General features: G+C 39.4%; 1 protein-coding gene across 3 annotated transcripts in view; it reads left to right on the top strand.

Annotated features, from left to right (window-relative positions):
• The window catches only part of THRB (thyroid hormone receptor beta), a 297,981-nt gene that overhangs the window by 235,046 nt on the left and 43,961 nt on the right, over positions 1-18,974 (top strand). For all 3 annotated transcript variants that reach the window (XM_070727268.1, XM_070727267.1, XM_070727266.1), the window contains 2 exons: positions 12,206-12,411; positions 17,561-17,707. In XM_070727268.1, coding sequence (XP_070583369.1) covers positions 12,206-12,411; positions 17,561-17,707 — 353 coding nt within the window. The remainder of the gene's footprint in view (positions 1-12,205; positions 12,412-17,560; positions 17,708-18,974) is intronic.

Here is an 18,974-nt window from a genome sequence, read left to right as displayed (position 1 = left end):
CTGCCTCTCCTGCCATGGAAAGGCAGCAAAGGGGAAAATAACCCTGTCCCCATCAGCTACCTTTCCATGGTGGGAGCAGCAGCGGCAGCACTTGAGAGCCTGAACAAGTCAGTCCCCCAGGAATTGCCAGAGAAGAAAACAAGGGAACCATACAGACAAGCGCAAAACCCGCACCGTTCCAAACACTTCCAGTCCAAAGCCAGCCCGTTTTCTCATTCGATTGGCCCAAAAAAAGTGGATCGTCGTGGGAACGGAAAGATGCAAATAGATAAGAATAGATAAGGGGGAGATAGAAACATAGAAACATAGAAGACTGACGGCAGAAAAAGACCTCATGATCAATCGAGTCTACCCTTATACTATTTTTTGTATTTTATCTTAGGATGAATATATGTTTATCCCAGGCATGTTTAAATTCAGTTACTGTGGATTTATCAACTATGTCTGCTGGAAGTTTGTTCCAATGATCTACTCCTCTTTCAGTAAAATAATATTTTCTCATGTTGCTTTTGATCTTTCCCCCAACTAACTTCAGATTGTGTCCCCTTATTCTTGTGTTCACTTTCCTATTAAAAACACTTCCCTCCTGAACCTTATTTAACCCTTTGACATATTTAAATATTTCAATCATGTCCCCACTTTTTCTTCTGTCCTCCAGACTATACAGATTGAGTTCATTAAGTCTTTCCTGATACGTTTTATGCTTAAGACCTTCCACCATTCTTGTAGCCCGTCTTTGGACCCGTTCAATTTTGTCAATATCTTTTTGTAGGTCAGGTCTCCAGTACTGAACACAATATTCCAAATGTGGTCTCACCAGCTCTCTATACAGGCGGATCACAATCTCCCTCTTCCTGCTTGTTATATCTCTAGCTATGCAGCCAAGCATCCTACTTGTTTTTCCTACTGCCCGACCACACTACTACCCCTAAATCCTTCTCTTCTGAAGTTTTTGCTAACACAGAACTGCCAATACAATACTCAGATTGAAGATTCCTTTTCCCCAAGTGCATTATTTTACATTTGGAAACATTAAACTGCAGTTTCCATTGCTTTGACCATTTATTTAATAAAGCTAAATCATTTACCATATTACAGACGCCTCCAGGAATATCAACCCTATTGCACACTTGAGAGTCATCGGCAAATAGGCAAACCTTCCCTATGTCACTCACAAACATATTAAAAAGAATAGGACCCAGAACAGATCCTTGTGGCACACCGCTTGTAACCTGTCTCTGCTCAGAATACTCGCCATTAACAATAACTCTCTGACGTCTACGCTTCTGCCAGCTGCAAATCCACTGAACTATCCAGGGATTAAATCCAATCTTCACTAATTTATCTATCAGCTCTTTATATGTAACTGTATCAAAGGCTTTGCTGAAGCCCACATAGGCAATATCCACAGCATCACCTTCATCCAACACCTTTGTGACATAGTCAAAGAAATCAATGAGATTAGTCTGACATGATTTGCCTTCAGTAAAGCCATGCTGATTTGGGTCCAATAAGTTATTGTTTTTTAGGTGCTGATTTATCCTCTTTTTGAGTAGAATCTCCATCATTTTAACTATAACTGGTGTCAAGTTAACTGGCCTGTAGTTACCAGCTTCTTCTCTACTGCCCTTCTTGTGGATAGGCACAACACTGGCCATTCTCCAATCCTCAGGAACATCTCCTGTTAACAGGGATTGGTTAAACAAATCAGTCAGGAGCGTAGCAATGACAAATCTGAGTTCTTTAAGAACTCTGGGGTGGATGCCATCTGGACCCATTGGCTTATTTATCTTTAATTGTTCAAGTTCTTCTAAGACATCAGCTTCTAAGATCACTGGAGCTGAATCCGTACAGCTGGAAGCAATGCTATATCCATCTATAGTATTATATTGTAAGGTGTCTTTTGAGAAAACTGAACAGAAGTAGCTATTGAAATAGTCAGTGATCTCCTTATTCCCATCAATACATGTGTTATTCCCGGTACTAAGCTTTGTGATGCTGCAGTTTTTCTTCTTCCTATCGCTAATATATCTGAAGAAGATTTTATCCCCCTTCTTTACAGATTTGGCAATTTCTTCCTCTTTTGCGGCTTTAGCAGCATATATTATGTGTTTTGCCTCCTTCTGTCTCATTTTATACACCTGTCTATCAGCTATACTTCCAGACTCTTTATACCTCCTATAGGCAGCCTTTTTTTCATTGACTATAGCCCTTACATCATTGCTAAACCATAGCGATTTTTTTCTTCCTTTTATCTTTAGTTATTTGCCTTACATACAGTCCAGTGGCTTTTAAGATGGCCTTTTTTAATATAGTCCTTTGGGTGCCCGCTCCTGCCATTTTATCCCTCCCCTTTAATTCATCATTTAAATATTCCCCCATTGCATTAAAATTTGTTTTTCTGAAATCTAATACTTTGGTTGCAGTATAGGATTGCTCACAATCAGTTTTTACATCAAACCACAAACACAGATGGTCACTGCATCCTACATTTTCTCCCACCTTAACCTCTGAAACCCAATTCCCATTCATAAAGACTAAATCTAGAATATTCTCCCCTCTAGTCGGTGTCTTAACCAGCTGTGCCAGAGCTGCTCCTGTAAAGGCCTCTACTATATTCTTACTTTTGCATGTAAGGGCACTGGGGATATTCCAGTCAACATCAGGCATGTTGAAATCACCCATAACCACAATATCTCCCTTTACTGCCATTTGGGTAATTTCATCCACCATCTTGTTGTCATATTCCTCAGATTGCCCTGGAGGCCTATAGATCACCCCAATTCTAATGACAGAACCTTTTTTATTTTGCATGCAAATCCAGAGAGTCTCCAGATCCTTACATGTATTTTGAATTAGTGTTGTTTTTAGACTTTCCTTAACATAAATGGCTACTCCACCTCCCCTTCTTTCTATTCTATCCTTCCTATACAGTGTATATCCTGGTATGGATATTTCCCATTCATTAGAATCCTTAAACCATGTCTCAGTTATGGCAACCAGATCCAAATTATCTCTAGATATCATGGCCATTAACTCACAGAGCTTGTTGCTCAAGCTTTGAGCATTCGTGCACATTACCTGAAGAACATTATTTTCATTATTAGTTTGGCCCTTATCATCAAGAACTACATCTCTTTTATTTGCATCTCCCTTTTCATAAGCTTCCAGAAACTGATTTATCCTCATTGGTCGGGGACAGAAATCATCCACATCAGTTACATCTCTGTCCCCTTTATCTAGTTTAAATGCCTGTCCAAAAAAGTTCTGAACTCCTCACCGAGCACCTGGATACCTCTGTATGATGGATGCAAACCATCCCTTTTAAACAACTCCCTATTAGACCACCTACTGACATCATGACTTACATAGCCAAAACCTTCAGCTTTACACCACTGCCTTAACCACACATTAAACTCTCTGATACAAGTTGTTTTATCCTCCTGGCCACAAACCGGTAACACCTCTGAGAAAGTCACTGAATCAATTATTTTGCCCAGCTCCATGCTTAGACATTGGAAATCTCTTTTTACTACATTAACATTTCTCTGGGACAAATCATTTGTGCCAAGATGCACCATCACATCAACATTATTACCTTTACCCACAGCCTTGACAATATTTGTAATCCGCCTCCAGTCCCTGCTGGCAGTGGCCCCTGGGAGACATCTCATCAGCTTCACCACATCCTTGCTCTGTCCGAAATCAACACCTCTAACAGTTGAGTCACCCACAAGAAAATGTGTCCTCTTTTTATTTCTACTAACTGCACTTGATGGTTTGGTGACACTATGCACCTCACAACATCTTCTCCTTGGAATATTCCCTCATTCTCCACCTGAGGAGCCTCGCTAATATCTAAAACATCCTTACCATTTAAATCTGCAAGAACATTATAGGAATTTGATACAGAGAGACCAAAATTGCTATGTTTTTGCTCCACTGCACGTAATCTTCCTGCACCGACAGTTGTCCACACAGCCCTCCTCCTCGGGGGGCACTGTGAAAGTAGAGGCTGCACACATGGCTGCATGTGGCTGGGACAATCTTTCCAGTTCTGACTGCAAGCTACAAACTAAGGACTGCAATCTACAGATCTCGCCGGCAGTAGGACGAAAGGGAGCCGCAGCCACCCCTGCCTCCCCACGGTGCCTCCGGCCCCCTCACGCCCCTGGCCTCTCAGCCCTGCTCCCCGCCCACCCGATCCACCCCCTCTCCTCCTCCGCCACCTCCTGCCTTGGGGCGCGACTTCTCCCGCGGCAGTGGCAGCTGCGGCTTCTCCTCGGGACAAAAATGCTCCCAGCCAGGGGGCTCTGAGAGAGGGCTTTCTCCATGCGCTTCAGAATGCCCACCCCGCCCCTCTCGCAGCCCCCTTGCTGGGAGCGCTTTCGTCCCGGACTTTCAGCAAGGGGGCTGCAGTAAAGGCAGGGCAGGCGTTCCCGAAGCGCTTGGAGAAAGCGCTCTCGCAGCCCCCTCGCTGACAGAGAGAGAGGGGGGGGAGAGAAAGTAAATGAGAAAGAGAGAGAGAGAGAAAAGGGGGGAGAGAGATAGCAAGAGAAAGAAGAGAAAGAGAGCAAGAGAGATAGATAGAAAGAAAGAGTGAGCGAGAAAGAAAGCAATAGAGAGAGAGAAAGAAAACGAAAGAGAAAGAAAGAGAGAGCAAGAGGGGGAGAGAGATAGAAAGAGAGGGAGAGAGAAAGGAAGAGAGAGCAAGAGGGGGAGAGAGATAGAAAGAGAGGGAGAGAGAAAGTGAGAAAAAGAGAGAGAGAGAGCAAGAGGGGGGGAGAGAGAAATGACTCTTGATTTAAAGCATATGGTAAAAAGCACCCAAATAATAACAGAGAAAAAAAAACCCAGCCGTTTGTGTGTGTGTGTGTGTGTGTGTGTGAACTCTTGAACCATTTCCAATAGCTCACCAGTTATTGGAAATGGTTCAAGAGTTCACACACACACACACACACACACACACACACAAGGGGGGAGGAGACAGGGATCGAAAAAGAGGAGAAAATAGTAATAATAGTAATAGATTTTGGTTTTGTTTTATTATTAATTTCTTTTAATAAAAAAGAAGGTAATTTTTTTCTTATTTATTTACTTACTTACTTACTTACTTACTTACTTACTTACTTACTTACTTACTTACTTACTTACTTACTTATTTATACTTCTATGCCGCCCAGTCCCAAAGGGACTGTCGCTCAGACAGTATACTTTTCCGCCCACACCGAAAAAAAATTAGAGGGAACATTGCCATCGGATGTGATGGCCCATACCAGAAGGCAGAACGTGACATGCATGGTGGACGACTACCTGTCCACGCATCTCATGGTACTTAGCGATGCCTCCACCCTCTTCAATTTTTGGGTAGGTAAATTGGACATATGGCCAGAGCTTGCCCTCTATGCCCTGGAAGTGCTGGCCTGCCCTGCGGCAAGTGTCCTGTCCGAGCGTGTGTTCAGCACCGCAGGAGGGGTCATCACCGACAAAATGATTCACCTATCCACATACGTGGACATACTTACATTTCTTAAAATGAACCAGGCATGGATCCCAAGGGACTTGGCTGCGCCACCACCTGAGTGAGTGGTTAGAACGTTTGCTACCACCACCACCACCTTCCCCCCCAACAGCTGTAAAATTAATTTTATGTATGTATATAATCAGGTATATATTTATGGAAAAAGTTTGTGTATAGTTTGTGTTCGAATCCTGTCAATGGTATAACTGGAGGTGCCCAAATGCAGGTTCCCTCCAAGGTGTGCCACCTTTTGAGAAGCTGAGCTATGCAGGTGTATTTTCATGGAAAAAATTGTGGGATTCCGGGGGCGGGACTCCTTCCTGGCATGGCTTTATTTCCAGAAGGGTTCGGGTTCGAGTTCAGGTTAGGTGAACTTTGTTGGGTTTGCCCAACACTAATCTCCAACCTTGGCAACTTTAAGATTTATGGACTTCAACTCCCAGAGTTCCTCAGCCAGCAAAGGTGCCTGAGAAACTCTGAGAGTTGTAGTCCACAACTCTTAAATGTTGCTAAGGTTGGAGATCCCTGCTCTAGAAACACTCCTTTTAAGGAGTATTTCAGGTTTATCATCATCACCATATATTTCCATGTACTTCATTTGTGAAAATTGGAGTATTCAAGAAAGGGGTCTTTAAAACCTCATTGTATAATAGTAATATATTAAGTAATAGTAAAATATTAAGACAACCTCATCAGGGAACTGTAATTGTAAATGATTCTATCACTAGCCATTTCTGTGTCTAAAGGAACAACTAACAAAATGAATTGTCATCGTTTGTTTTGTTTATTTGTTTGAGTTAGGGGTTAGGAGTGCAAGAGTCTTCAAATCTGGCAAGTTTAAGGCTTGAGGATTTAAATTCCCATTTCTGAGCTAGCATGACTGGTGGAGGAACTCTGGGAGTTGAAGTCCACAAGTCTTGAAGCTGTCAAGTTTGATGTTTGTAAAATGTGTACATGGTTTTAAAAAGCATACATGGTTGTAAAAAGTATTCTACTACACCGGTATTTTATTAAACAATATAACACTACACCATTTGGTTCAGAATACTTTTTTCCTTGTTTTCCCCCTCTAAAATCTAGGTGCGTCTTATACACCACTGCGTCTTATACACTGAAAAATATGGTATGTAGGAAGCGCATCACAATAGTAATGGGGGATTTTAACTATCCTGACATCAATTGGGAGACAAACTCTGCACCAAATGGAAGATCCAACAGGTTCCTAACAAACCTAGCAGACAACAATGTTACCCAAAAAGTAGAGAAGGGAACAAGGGGATCAGCCATATTAGATTTAATTCTCACTAACAGATTAAATGAAAAAAGTTGTTGAAGCTACAGGAACCTTGGGAGCAAGTGATCATGAAATATTGGAAATCAACATTATGCAAACACAAATAGTAGAACGAAGTCAAACTAGAGTCTTGGACTTTAAGAGAGTTAATTTCAATAAACTCAGAGAGATCTTGGGAAAGATTCCATGGATGAGAATCATCAAGGGGAAAACAACTCAAGAAGCTTTGGAAATTTTGAAAAGTGAGATTATAAAAGCCCAGACTAGTTCAATACCAATGAAGATGAAAAATAATAGTTCACAAAAGAAACCAGCATTGCTGCATAAAGAACTCTCTGACAAATTGAAAGGCAAAAAGGCCAGGTATAAAATGTGGAAAGAAGGGGAAATAACTAAGGCAGAATACCAGCAAATAGCCCGAGCCTGTAAAGATGAAGTGAGGAAAGCTAAAGCTCACAATGAACAAAGGCTAGCAACAAAAGTAAAAAGTAACAAAAAAGCTTCTTCCAAGATATTAAAAACAAGAAAAAAGTCAAGGAAACAATTGGTCAATTGCAGGAAGAAAACGGAAAGCAGGTGACAAGCAGCAGGGAGAAAGCAGAGCTACTCAACACATTTTTTGCATCTGTCTTTACACAAAGAGAAAAAAACAGTCCAACCTATCAAAAAACAGCATCACAAAAAACATATTAGGAACACAAGTTAAAATAGGGAAGAAAATGGTAAGGGAACACTTGTCCACCCTAGACGAATTCAGGTCACCAGGACTAGATGGATTACACCCCAAGATTCTGAAGGAACTGGCAGACGAGATCTCAGAACCTGAGATCCTGGAGCACTGGGGGGAAATGCCAGAGGACTGGAAAAGAGCTGATTCCCATCTTCAAGAAAGGGGGGGGGGAAACAGATCCAGAATCTATAGACCTTTCAGCCTGACCTCAGTACCAGGGAAGATTTTGGAAAAGATAATCAAGCAACGAGTCTATGAACACCTAGAAGCAAACAAAATAAAAGCCAACATGGGTTTGTTAAAAACAGATCATGCCAGACTAATCTTATAGCATTCTTTGACAAAGTGACAAAATTAGTGGACCAGGGGAATGCTGTCAATGTGATTTACTTGGCTTCAGTAAGGCTTTTGACAAAGTAGACCAGAACCTACTACTAAATAAAGTAGAAAAATGTGGGATGGACAGCAACACTAGCTGGATTCAAAACTAGCTAATTAACCGCACTCAACACACTCAATGGAACTATGGGCACCACCTAACAAAATGAAATTCAATGGTGAAAAAAGTAAGGTTCTATATTTAGGCAAGAAAAACAAAATGCAAAGGTACGGTATATATGGTACTTTGCTCAACAGTAGTAATTGTGAGAGGGATCCTGGATTCCTAGAGGACAACCATTTAAATATGAGCCAGCAGTGTGCAGCAGCTGCCAAAAATCCAACACAGTTCTAGGCCGCATTAACAGAGGGATAGAATCAAGATCACGTGAAGTGTTAATACCACTTTATAAGGCCACACTTGGAATACTGCATTCAGTTTTGGTTGCCACAATGCAAAAAGGATATTGAGACTCTAGAAAAAGTGGGGAGAAGAGCAACGAAGATGATTAGGGGACTGGAGGCTAAAACATATGAAGAACAGTTGCAGGAACTGGGTGTGGCTAGTTTAATGAAAAGAAGGACCGGGGGAGACATGATAACAGTGTTCCAGTATCTCAGGGGTTGCCACAAAGAAGGAGTCAACCTATTCTCCAAAGAACCTGAGAGTAGAACAAGAAGCAATGAGTGGAAACAAGGAGAGAAGTAACTTAGAACTAAGGATAAATTTTCTGACAGTCAGAATGGTTGATCAGTGAAACAGCTTGCCTCCAGAAGTTGTGAATGCCCCAACACTGGAATTTTTTAAGCAGATGTTGGATAACCATCTGTCTGAAGTAGTGTAGGGTTTCCTGCCTAAGCAGGGGGTTGGACAAAGACCTTCAAGGTCCCTTCCAACTCTGTTATTATTATGTGATATAGGTTTTGAACCATTGAGTAAGAATGATTGGACACAATAATTTTAGACAACATATTTCCATACAGAATTTTTTCCTCTAGATTTTCTCTAGATTTGGATAAAGAATTAATGCTAAAATGTTTTATCATTTAGTTATAAAGAGAGTTAGAGTTACTTTTTTAGGGATATATGACAACCGCACAACACATTTTCTGTCCTCTCCACTGTTTAATTTAAAAACAATAGCATTTAGACTTATATACTACTTTATGGTGTTTTACAGCATTTTCTAACTGGTTTACAATTGGCCCCAACAATTTTTGTACTTATTTTTACCAATTTTAGAAAAATTGACAGCTGAGTCAATCTTGAACCTTGGGACTGAACTCTAGACTGATCATCCCCTTTCCCAATCTCTACAATGACTAGCTTGCCAACTGTTCTATCTCAGGCCTATGTAGATTGAAAACAAAGGAGAAATCCACGCACTGATATTTCAAATAAATCTTTATTATTGTTATTATTACTATTTATTAGATTTGTATGCCGCCCCTCTCCTTGGACTCGGGGCAGCTCACAACAGTAATAGTACAATACATAACAAATCTAATAATTAAAAAGTCACTAAAAACCCCTTGTTAAAAGAAACATACACACAAACATACTATGCATAAACTGTGTAGGCCGAGGGGAGATGTCTCAGTTCCCCCATGCCTGGCGGCAGAGGTGGGTTTTAAGAAGCTTACGAAAGGCAAGGAGGGTGGGGGCAGTTCTAATCTCCGGGGGGAGCTGGTTCCAGAGGGTCGGGGCCGCCACAGAGAAGGCTCTTCCCCTGGCTCCTGCCAGACGACATTGTTTAGTCGACGGGACCTGGAGAAGGCCAACTCTGTGGGACCTAACCGGTCACTGGAATTCGTGCAGCAGAAGGCGGTCTCGGAGATATTCTGGCCCAAGGCCATGAAGGGCTTTATAGGTCATGATCAACATTTTGAATTGTGACCGGAAACTGATTGGCAGCCAATGCAGACTGCAGAGTGTTGGTGTAACATGGGCATACCTAGGTAAGCCCATGATTGCTCTCGCAGCTACATTTTGCACAATCTGAAGTTTCCGAACACTCTTCAAAGGTAGCCCCATGTAGAGAGCATTACAGTAATCGAACCTCAAGGTGATGAGGGCATGAGTGACTGTGAGCAGTGACTCCCGGTCCACATAGGGCCGCAATTGGTGCACCAGGCGAACCTGGGCAAACGCCCCCCTAGCCGCAGCTGAAAGATGGTTTTCTAATGTTAGCTGTGGATCGAGGAGGACGCCCAAGTTGCAAACCCTCTCTGAGGGGGTCAATAATTCCCCCCCCCCAGGGTGATGGACGGACAGATGGGATTGTCCTTGGCAGGCAAAACCCACAGCCACTCCGTCTTATCAGGATTGAGTTTGAGTCTGTTTGAGTTTTTATATAGCAAGCGTCATTTATACAAGCCAAATTCATGCATGCAAGTTCATCTTGGCAGCTTCTCAATGACAGCAGTTATAAGATAAAAGTCCAGCAGCTATGCTACTGCCGAAGATCAAAGCTACTTACAAATTCCTTTTTGAGATAAGGAGTCTCCAATTTCACTGACTTACAATTACAGCTTTCCAGCATTTCCATAGACAAGGCACTTTTACTCCAAGGATTTTAGCAGGGAAATAACAGTTGGCTAGCGTAACCTGGCTGAAGCTTCAAACATCGAGCAACTCCATTACAAAACATTGAAACTCCACTCTGAATTTCCCTTTAGCCACCCTTAAATACCTATGGGAAGTGGTCAACGAATTAACAAACTACAGACTATTTACTTTTTCCATACAAGTATTCTTGTCTTTTTCTTAGTCTTCTAAAGTGAGCATCTAGCAAATGCTCATGGTCCTCCTCCTCATCCTCTAAGTCAGACCCTACTGTCATTGACATATTTGCCACCTCTGGTGGTCCTTCAGGTTCACCCAGGTCTATTTCTCCCTCATTCTCACTCTCTGCATCAGCTGACAAAACCACAGAGTCCCGAGATGGGCCTGGCTCATCCTCCTCAGAATCAATCTGTAGCTATTTCTCCTTTAGCTCCTAGAAAGAACTAAGTGTTATTTGGCAGCCAATTTTTTTCTTTTTGCCTGGTGTATTTATTAGTCCCTTGTGAAAGTTGTACTCTATTCTGTGAGGTTAATATTCCTATCAGTAATACTCCCTATCCTGGTCTCTATGATTGTGGAGCTGCCCCAGCATTGCTGCATTTGCTTTCAAGGGCATTAGCATTTTCCCCAGCAGCACAAAAGGGCAAAGATCACTATTTTTATTTCATTTATTTGTTTTGTCAAGTACATATTGGTGGTATAAAAAATATAACAATATTTATATGCATGATACTAGTAAAAAAGAAATATTAGGACAGGGGACGGAAGGCATTCTGATGCACTTATGCACACTCGTTACTATGGTGGGAAGCATATGGTTATCACTATGGTGGGAAGCAGTAACAAATCTATGCTAGGGCAGTGGCACAAAGTAGGAGAAAGGTCTGTCCCTTCTCCCTCAATAACACGATAAACAATAACAGAAATCATTGTTCATACTTTCACATAAGGGCAGTGATTCTCCATATTTTCTCCAGTCTCCATTAGAGGAAAATATATCTTCACAATATGGGAAAGGCCTGATAGATTTTCTTGTCATATATTCAGTGGCTATATAATGGAAAAGTTTGTACTTGAGGCTCCTCTATACGACAGTCAATTGATGGTCAGCCAGGATTCTTTATGTGGTTGAGCCCTTCATATATACACAAAGCAGAATCTTCATGTAAGAATCTTTCACCTTATCCCTAAAGACAAGGTGATGGGCTGTAGCGGAATAGTTCCATGATTTCTTCATATGTATTTTCATTGGATATGGAAAATCATGTGACTGTTCCAGGTATTTTTGCATTATTTCTTGTTTTGGAAAGTACACAAAATTGAAATATTTTATCCTAAGATTCTGTGTCTCATCTTTTGATCTTGAAGACATGTTACCCCTTCAGACAGATTTGACAATAATTTTTTTTGAAGCTTAACTTGTTACAGCATAGAATAGGCCTGAAATAATAGCACTAATATATATGTATGTGTAGGTGTGTATGTATGTGGGTGTATACACATTTTTTCATCATGAATTTCCATGATTTGTAATTAACTTGATTTTGGAGGATGTGCTTGATTAGATATAAAAGCTCCAGATTTTGCCCTGGCTAGTCATTCTGCTATTTGTCCATTACCAACATAGATATTACCTGAATCATGAAAAGAGATATTAAAATCCATATAAGAATCATTTCTGGTCTCCTTTTTTGTAATGCATTATTTTCTCATTAGTGGTGTTGGATGATAGTAAACGACTTGCAAAAAGAAAATTGATTGAGGAAAATCGAGAGAAAAGACGCCGAGAAGAATTACAAAGAACAACAGGAGTGAAACCGGAACCAACTGATGAAGAATGGGAGCTTATTAAAATTGTTACAGAAGCACATATGGCCACAAATGCACAAGGAAGTCACTGGAAACAGAAAAGGAAATTTTTGGTATGTACTACACAGTCTAGGACTGTCTTTTCCTCAGAGGAGCTCAGTGGTGAAAGTGCACATCATAGTAAATGTAATTGCTGAACATTTATAGGGTGAGTTTTTGCCATTTTGATGGGGGAAACCTAAAATCTATATTATAAAATTAATATAGCTACAAATAAGCAATGATCTCTAAATCCCTCCTCGAAACCGAGAAAAGCAAAATTTAGGCCATCCATTTGCATTATCACCCCATTCACCAGCATTCTTGAGCTCCTTCCAGATATAAATGCCACTATAAGATGCCCAAGGTTTGCATGAATAGAAGTCCATTGCCCTCTGTGTCTGAACTATAAGATTGTAACGATTCTGCTTAATGTTCCCTGATATACTGGCCCCCCATTCACTTGTTTAAAGTGTTTTAATACCATCTGTACTTATGTATGATATTTTAAAGCAGCAAATAGTAAATCAATCAATCAATCATTCATTCATTCATTCATTTATTTATTTGGTTTCTCTGCCGCCCCTCTCCAAAGATATAAAAAACCAGCCAACTACAATAACATTAATCCAATTAAATTAAAATTAAATAGCTATCTAAAATCCCTAAATATTAAAATCAATCACACCCATTCGTACAACAATCATACAATCATTCATTGGCCAGGGGCCAAGATCTAATTGGCTCAAAACTGACGACATAAGTGAGTCTTAAGACTCTTACGAAAGACCAGAAGGGGGGGGGGCAGTACAAATCTCTGGGAAGAGCTGATTCCAGAGGGGCAGGTCTCCCACAGAGAAGGGTCTTCCCTTAGGTCCTGCCAAACAACATTGTCTCTGTGGGACCTAACCAGTCGATGGGATTCATGTGACAGTAGGCGGTCCCACAAGTAATCTGGTCCAGTGCCATGTAGGGCTTTATAGTTCATAACCAACACTTTGAATTGAGTCCAGAAACCAAATTAATATTATAGCATACTTATTACATGGAGAAAAGAGTTTTGTTATACCATGCAGTAATTATTTTTTAAAATAGAACACAATTAATTATGGATACATGGTTATTCCTCACATAGTTATTGCAATGAGTAAACAAAAATCCTTAATAGTAATTCTCTGATAAAACTACATGGAAACCAGTAATGTTATTGGACCTAACGTAGCATATGGGCTGCTATTTTTTTTAATATTATTATGCCAAGTTCTAGTGTTCAATTATTTTAGTTTAATAGAGACCAGATATTACAAATTATTATCTTTATCCATTTTATATTATTTAACTTAAGGATATTTTCAAGTTATAAGAGCTCCTCCTACGGGAGAAGGGTTTAGTTTTTTAATAATGGTAGAATAATATAAGAATCATCAATCCTTTCTTTTAAAAAAAATGAAATATATTGTATTACTGGATCTTTCAAGCATTCCATAGTTTCCCTGTTAGATATTGGAGACAATTTTAAACCAACTGGGCAAACCTTTTTCAAAACTTTTCCACAGTCCTCTGGGCTAACCATAATTTTAAAAAATGGATAGAAGCAAGGTTAAAACCCCCCACTAAACTACATTAATTAAAGTTTATGAACTTATATAATTATTTCCAATTTGTTTACAATTCCTCTTATCATAGTAAACACTGTAATTCAGTAATACCTTTAGAGAGTATGAACAATCTGAGGTTGTGCACCTTATAAACTAAGTGGACAAAGCTAAAACAATATACAGTGGTTCTAGTCACTTTTAGGAAATATTTGAAAAATGAAAAGGGAAGGTTAAAATTAGGGGTTATCCCAATGATTTTTCTACATTAATTACATTAAAGAGGGATAATAGCAGTAGGTTATTTTGTTCCAGGAAGTAGAATCTTAATTATATTAAATTATGAAAGGACAGTTTCCAGTTGACAGTTACAAAATGTTTCCCAATAGTAAGAGCTAATTGTCAACTCATTACTAATACATGGATATGCTGTACTTCCAATCACCCTATTCATACAGCTCCTTGCCCTGAATGAAGACATCCCATTATTTCCAGAGGATATATACTTAAAGCAGAACAATATATCATCAGCCCACAGTAGAGGAAATACAATATCCTTCTTTTCTTCAAGTGTTTTTTCCAGTTATCTCAATTAAAGATGTTCCATTTGGATAATCATGGTGCATGAAGGAGAATGCTAGGACATGATACAGCACGAAGCAGCAATCCACTCGACTTCAATTGGTCCAGCAGGTCTGCTGTGAGACAATCAAATTCTGTCTCACTGGACTGGCTTGGTTGTGAGGGACATCAGAATTCCAACTGTCACTGCGTTTATCAAGCAGACATAGTAAAGGGAAGCCCTAAAATTATTACCCCATCCATGGCTAAATGAATTTAATTGAAATTGTAATTGAAAATAGGTGACTGTTGCACTTCTTTGGCCCGTGAAATCAGACCTTCTCTTTCTAGTGGCTCCTGTTCCTACAAAGCCCTGGTCCTTTGTTTCATCTCTTTACATAATATTCGTAGAATAGTTTATGGTTCGTAAACCAATTCCCAGAGCAAAATCTTTGTGCAAACTACTTTTTATTTGTTTGACTTAAATGGCTGCCAAAACCGCACACAGACAAATCTGTTTACTTCCCCCTAGTGGTTTATCCATCAACCCATACTCATAAGGAATGAATCATTCCATCAATGGAATAAAAAATAGTAGTGCATGGAATAACCATCTTACCTCAGTTAGATGAGGTAAGAATTTATAAATCATACAACACAGAGAGATATCTATCATACAAATAAACAAATACTCTAAGTGTAATAATTTAAAATTAGTACTAATAGCTGTCAATAGCAAGATAAAAAAAACCCTATATAAATAGTTTTTTACTAGGCAACATAATTTCAGTGATCATAATAGTTAGCTCTCAACTTTCAACCTTCCAAAGTTATGACAGCCCTGAAAAAATATTTATGATTGGTCCTTACTTGCACTTACTATCAACAGTGTTTCCACAGTCATGTGATCAAAATGTATACAATTTGGGCACATGTCAGCTGACATGAATTTATGACAGTTGAGGCATCTTGATCACCATTTGTGTGCTTTGTAGGAGGCTTCCAACAAGCAAAGTCAATGGGGAATCTGGATTTATATAACAACTATATACTCTAATTTGCTTAACAACCACAGCAAAAAAAGGTTGTAAAATTGGGCATTGCTTACTTAATGACTGCATTGCTTAAATCAGTGTTTTTCAACCAGTGTGCCGTGGCACACTAGTGTGCCATGAGACATGGTCAGGTGTGCCGTGGGGAAATTAAACATGGCTCCCCAAATGTCCCGCATGCCAGATATGGCCCGCAGAGGCCATTTATCAAGCCCGCCCTCAGCCGTCGCCAGCCGCACATAAACATTCCCCTCACAATCCCTCCAGCTACCAGCAACAGGAAGAGTGGAGGCACAGGGAACGCTCACTGACCAATCACCTTCTAGAATTCATCCCAACCACTACTGATGAACCAATAGCAGGCCACCTCTCATCCACACCCAGCCCGGGCTGCTGCACACTTGTCGTTGTGTGGCCACGGCGAGTAGTTGAAGCTGCTACTCCTCCCCATGGTCCCGATTTCTAATCCTGGTCAGGACTGGAGGTAAATGTTGCCACCACTAGATGAAGCCTCAGCTCAGGTTTTACACTAAGTGAGTAAAGGTACATTTAGAAACTATATTATTAACTATATGTATAATATATACTGTGTTAGGGTGTCATTTTGTGTCATTTTGGTTGGTGGTGTGCCCCAGGATTTTGTAAATGTAAAAAATGTGCCGCGGCTCATAAAAGATTGAAAATCACCGGCTTAAATGACAAAAATGCTAATCCCAATTATTAACATGTAATCCATATTTTAACTAATCTAAATAATTTTAACTATATTTAACTAATCTATGCATCTTAACTCATAGATACTGAATGTTAACAGCAGAAACCTTTATGGGAACTTTTTTATGTGCTGAAACAGGGAAAATATAAATATCCATGTAGAATGCAGAAATGTTTTTGACATAAAAATAAATGAAACAGTAGGTTCTACATCTGGTAGTTGATTAGTGCTAAAAAGAAAATTCTGTGTCAGATAACAATCAGATTCATCAATTGTGCATACTATTTTTATTTTCTTTTGATTTAATCTGCATCTCACATGATTCTGTTTTAAAATAATATTTATTGATCATATACAAATATATACAAAGAAACAATACATGATTCTGTATCAACTTCTTTATTAATTTGAACTAGACAATTATTTGAATTTGGATTCCGAGTAAATAAATTCTAAGCAAAAACACATCTAGTGCAATTCAGGTACAGAAATTATCTTTGAATTGAACTCTGCAATAAACTCTTAATCAAGCATTGAAATTGTTTGTTAATAAATATTTGAAATTTCAGAAGGATCTTAAAAGGAGAAAGTGAAGTTGCACCTCTCATCAATCCTGAGATCCCATACGGAATAGGAAATTGGATTCAGGGCATCCAACCAGTACATCCAATTTAAGGACATAATACTGGTTATGAATAAGTTAGAAGAGTACCAATACTAAAATTAGATCTATTTTAAACATAAGCTAAACATAGGTATCTTTCCTGTGTTATACTGCAGAGCCTTTTGGAAAAATATTTGAAGAAATTAGAATTGATTTGTCAACAGATCTTGTCAACTTTTCTTGTTTCTTGTTTCTTTAATTTTAACTTAGACATAGCCATAAAATTGCAAGCCACTTTTCTTTTCCAAGTAATTAGAATTGATTGAATGATTGATGGATTGATTGACTCATAGCAACTGCAAAGATTTTCTCCCTGATGATCTGTCCCTAATTCCCTAATCCGGTCATTCATGTATTCCACCGGTACATCTTAATTAGTTATACAACTGTAGGTTAAGTGACAGGAAATAGAATCTTATATAACTTTGACTTGAATTTCCAAATTTAATTCCATGTCCAAAAGTTAACAAAAAGTTGAAAGTCCTTGTTGATTCCTTTTCTTTCTATTTATCTTATCTGTCAATCTATTCCAGCTGAAAAAAATTAAGTTGCCAACATTGCACAAAGTTTTAAAAAGAATCCATATTTATGGTAAATAAATTACATTCTTACAATGTTTTTGTTTTCTGTTGTTAGCCAGAGGATATTGGACAAGCACCAATAGTAAATGCCCCAGAAGGTGGGAAAGTAGATTTAGAAGCTTTCAGCCAGTTTACAAAAATTATCACACCAGCTATCACAAGAGTGGTGGATTTTGCCAAAAAGTTGCCTATGTTCTGTGAGGTATGAATTCCTTTTCTATTTAATTTGTTTTGATTTCTGGTAGCATTTTTATTGTTGATATTGTTGTTGTTGATAGATATTTTGCATTATCTTATAACACTTCAGAACAAAAGAAAAAAGAAAAATTACAGTCTATGTTGTGCATACAGGCACCCATTCCAAGTGGAGAAAAATAAAGCATCCTTTGACAGAACAAGTTAGACTTTTTCTTAGAATTCAATGATTTTTCAGGTAGTAATAGGAGTATTTTCCCTGTGGATATCTTCCTCTCACTATACTTAATAACTTGGAGGGAATTTGGATAGTTTTAAAAATATCCTTGAAGTACCTGTAAATGGGCAAACCAAATTCCACCAACTCCTTGAAAAATGTCATTCGTTTCTCTCTCTCTCTCTCCTTCCCTCTCCCTCCCTCGCTCCCTCCCCCTCTCCCTCTCTCTTTTATATCCCTTCCAAAGCCAGACATCAGCATCAGTTTTGCAGGCCTAAACCCATGAAATATTGTCTATCTCTGGTTTTAAAGTAACAACATAAATTCATTCAAAGGGCTAAGAATTGCATTTATGATTTATGTTTGGATTTCAGAATCTGGACTTACTGTTTATCAAGATAGAATCCAAAATCCCTGTGCCACTATTTATTTATTTATTTAATTGGATTTGCATGCCACCCCTCTCTGAGGACTCGGGGCGGCTCACAGCATATACAAAAATAAAACAATAATATGAATCCAATTAATTAATTAATACTACATTAAAACAGCATTAAATTTAATTTAAAAAGAAAAGCAATCAAACCAATCATTCAGCACTCATACTTAAAAACTATCATTGGTCAGGGGAAAATTTAAAAGTCCCAAGCCTGGAGGCAAAGATGAGTCTTTAAGCTCTTTCGGAAGGCAAGGAGGGTGGGGGCAGTGCAAATCTCTAGGGGGAGCTGATTCCAGAGGGTCGGGGCTCCCACAGAGAAGGCTCTTCCCCTAGGTCCCGCCAGCTGACATTGTTTGGTCGACGGGACCCTAAGGAGGTTAACTCTGTGGGACCTCACTGGTCGCTGGGATTCGTGCGGCAGAAGAAGGTCTCGGAGATAATCTGATCCTATGCCATGAAGGGCTTTATAGGTCATTGCCAACCCTTTGAATTGTGCCTGGAAATCGATCGGTAGCCAATGCAGTCCGCGGAGTGATGGCGAGATGTGGGCATTTCTTGGAAGGCCCAAGACTGCTTGCGCGGCTGCATTTTGGACAAGTTGTTCAGAGGTAGCCCCAG

The sequence above is a fragment of the Erythrolamprus reginae genome, chromosome Z, assembly GCF_031021105.1.
Source record: "Erythrolamprus reginae isolate rEryReg1 chromosome Z, rEryReg1.hap1, whole genome shotgun sequence".
NCBI classification, from domain to species: Eukaryota; Metazoa; Chordata; class Lepidosauria; order Squamata; family Dipsadidae; genus Erythrolamprus; species Erythrolamprus reginae.
The sequence above is the reverse complement of the archived record's forward strand: the minus strand, read 5'-3'. Positions and strand labels throughout refer to the sequence as shown.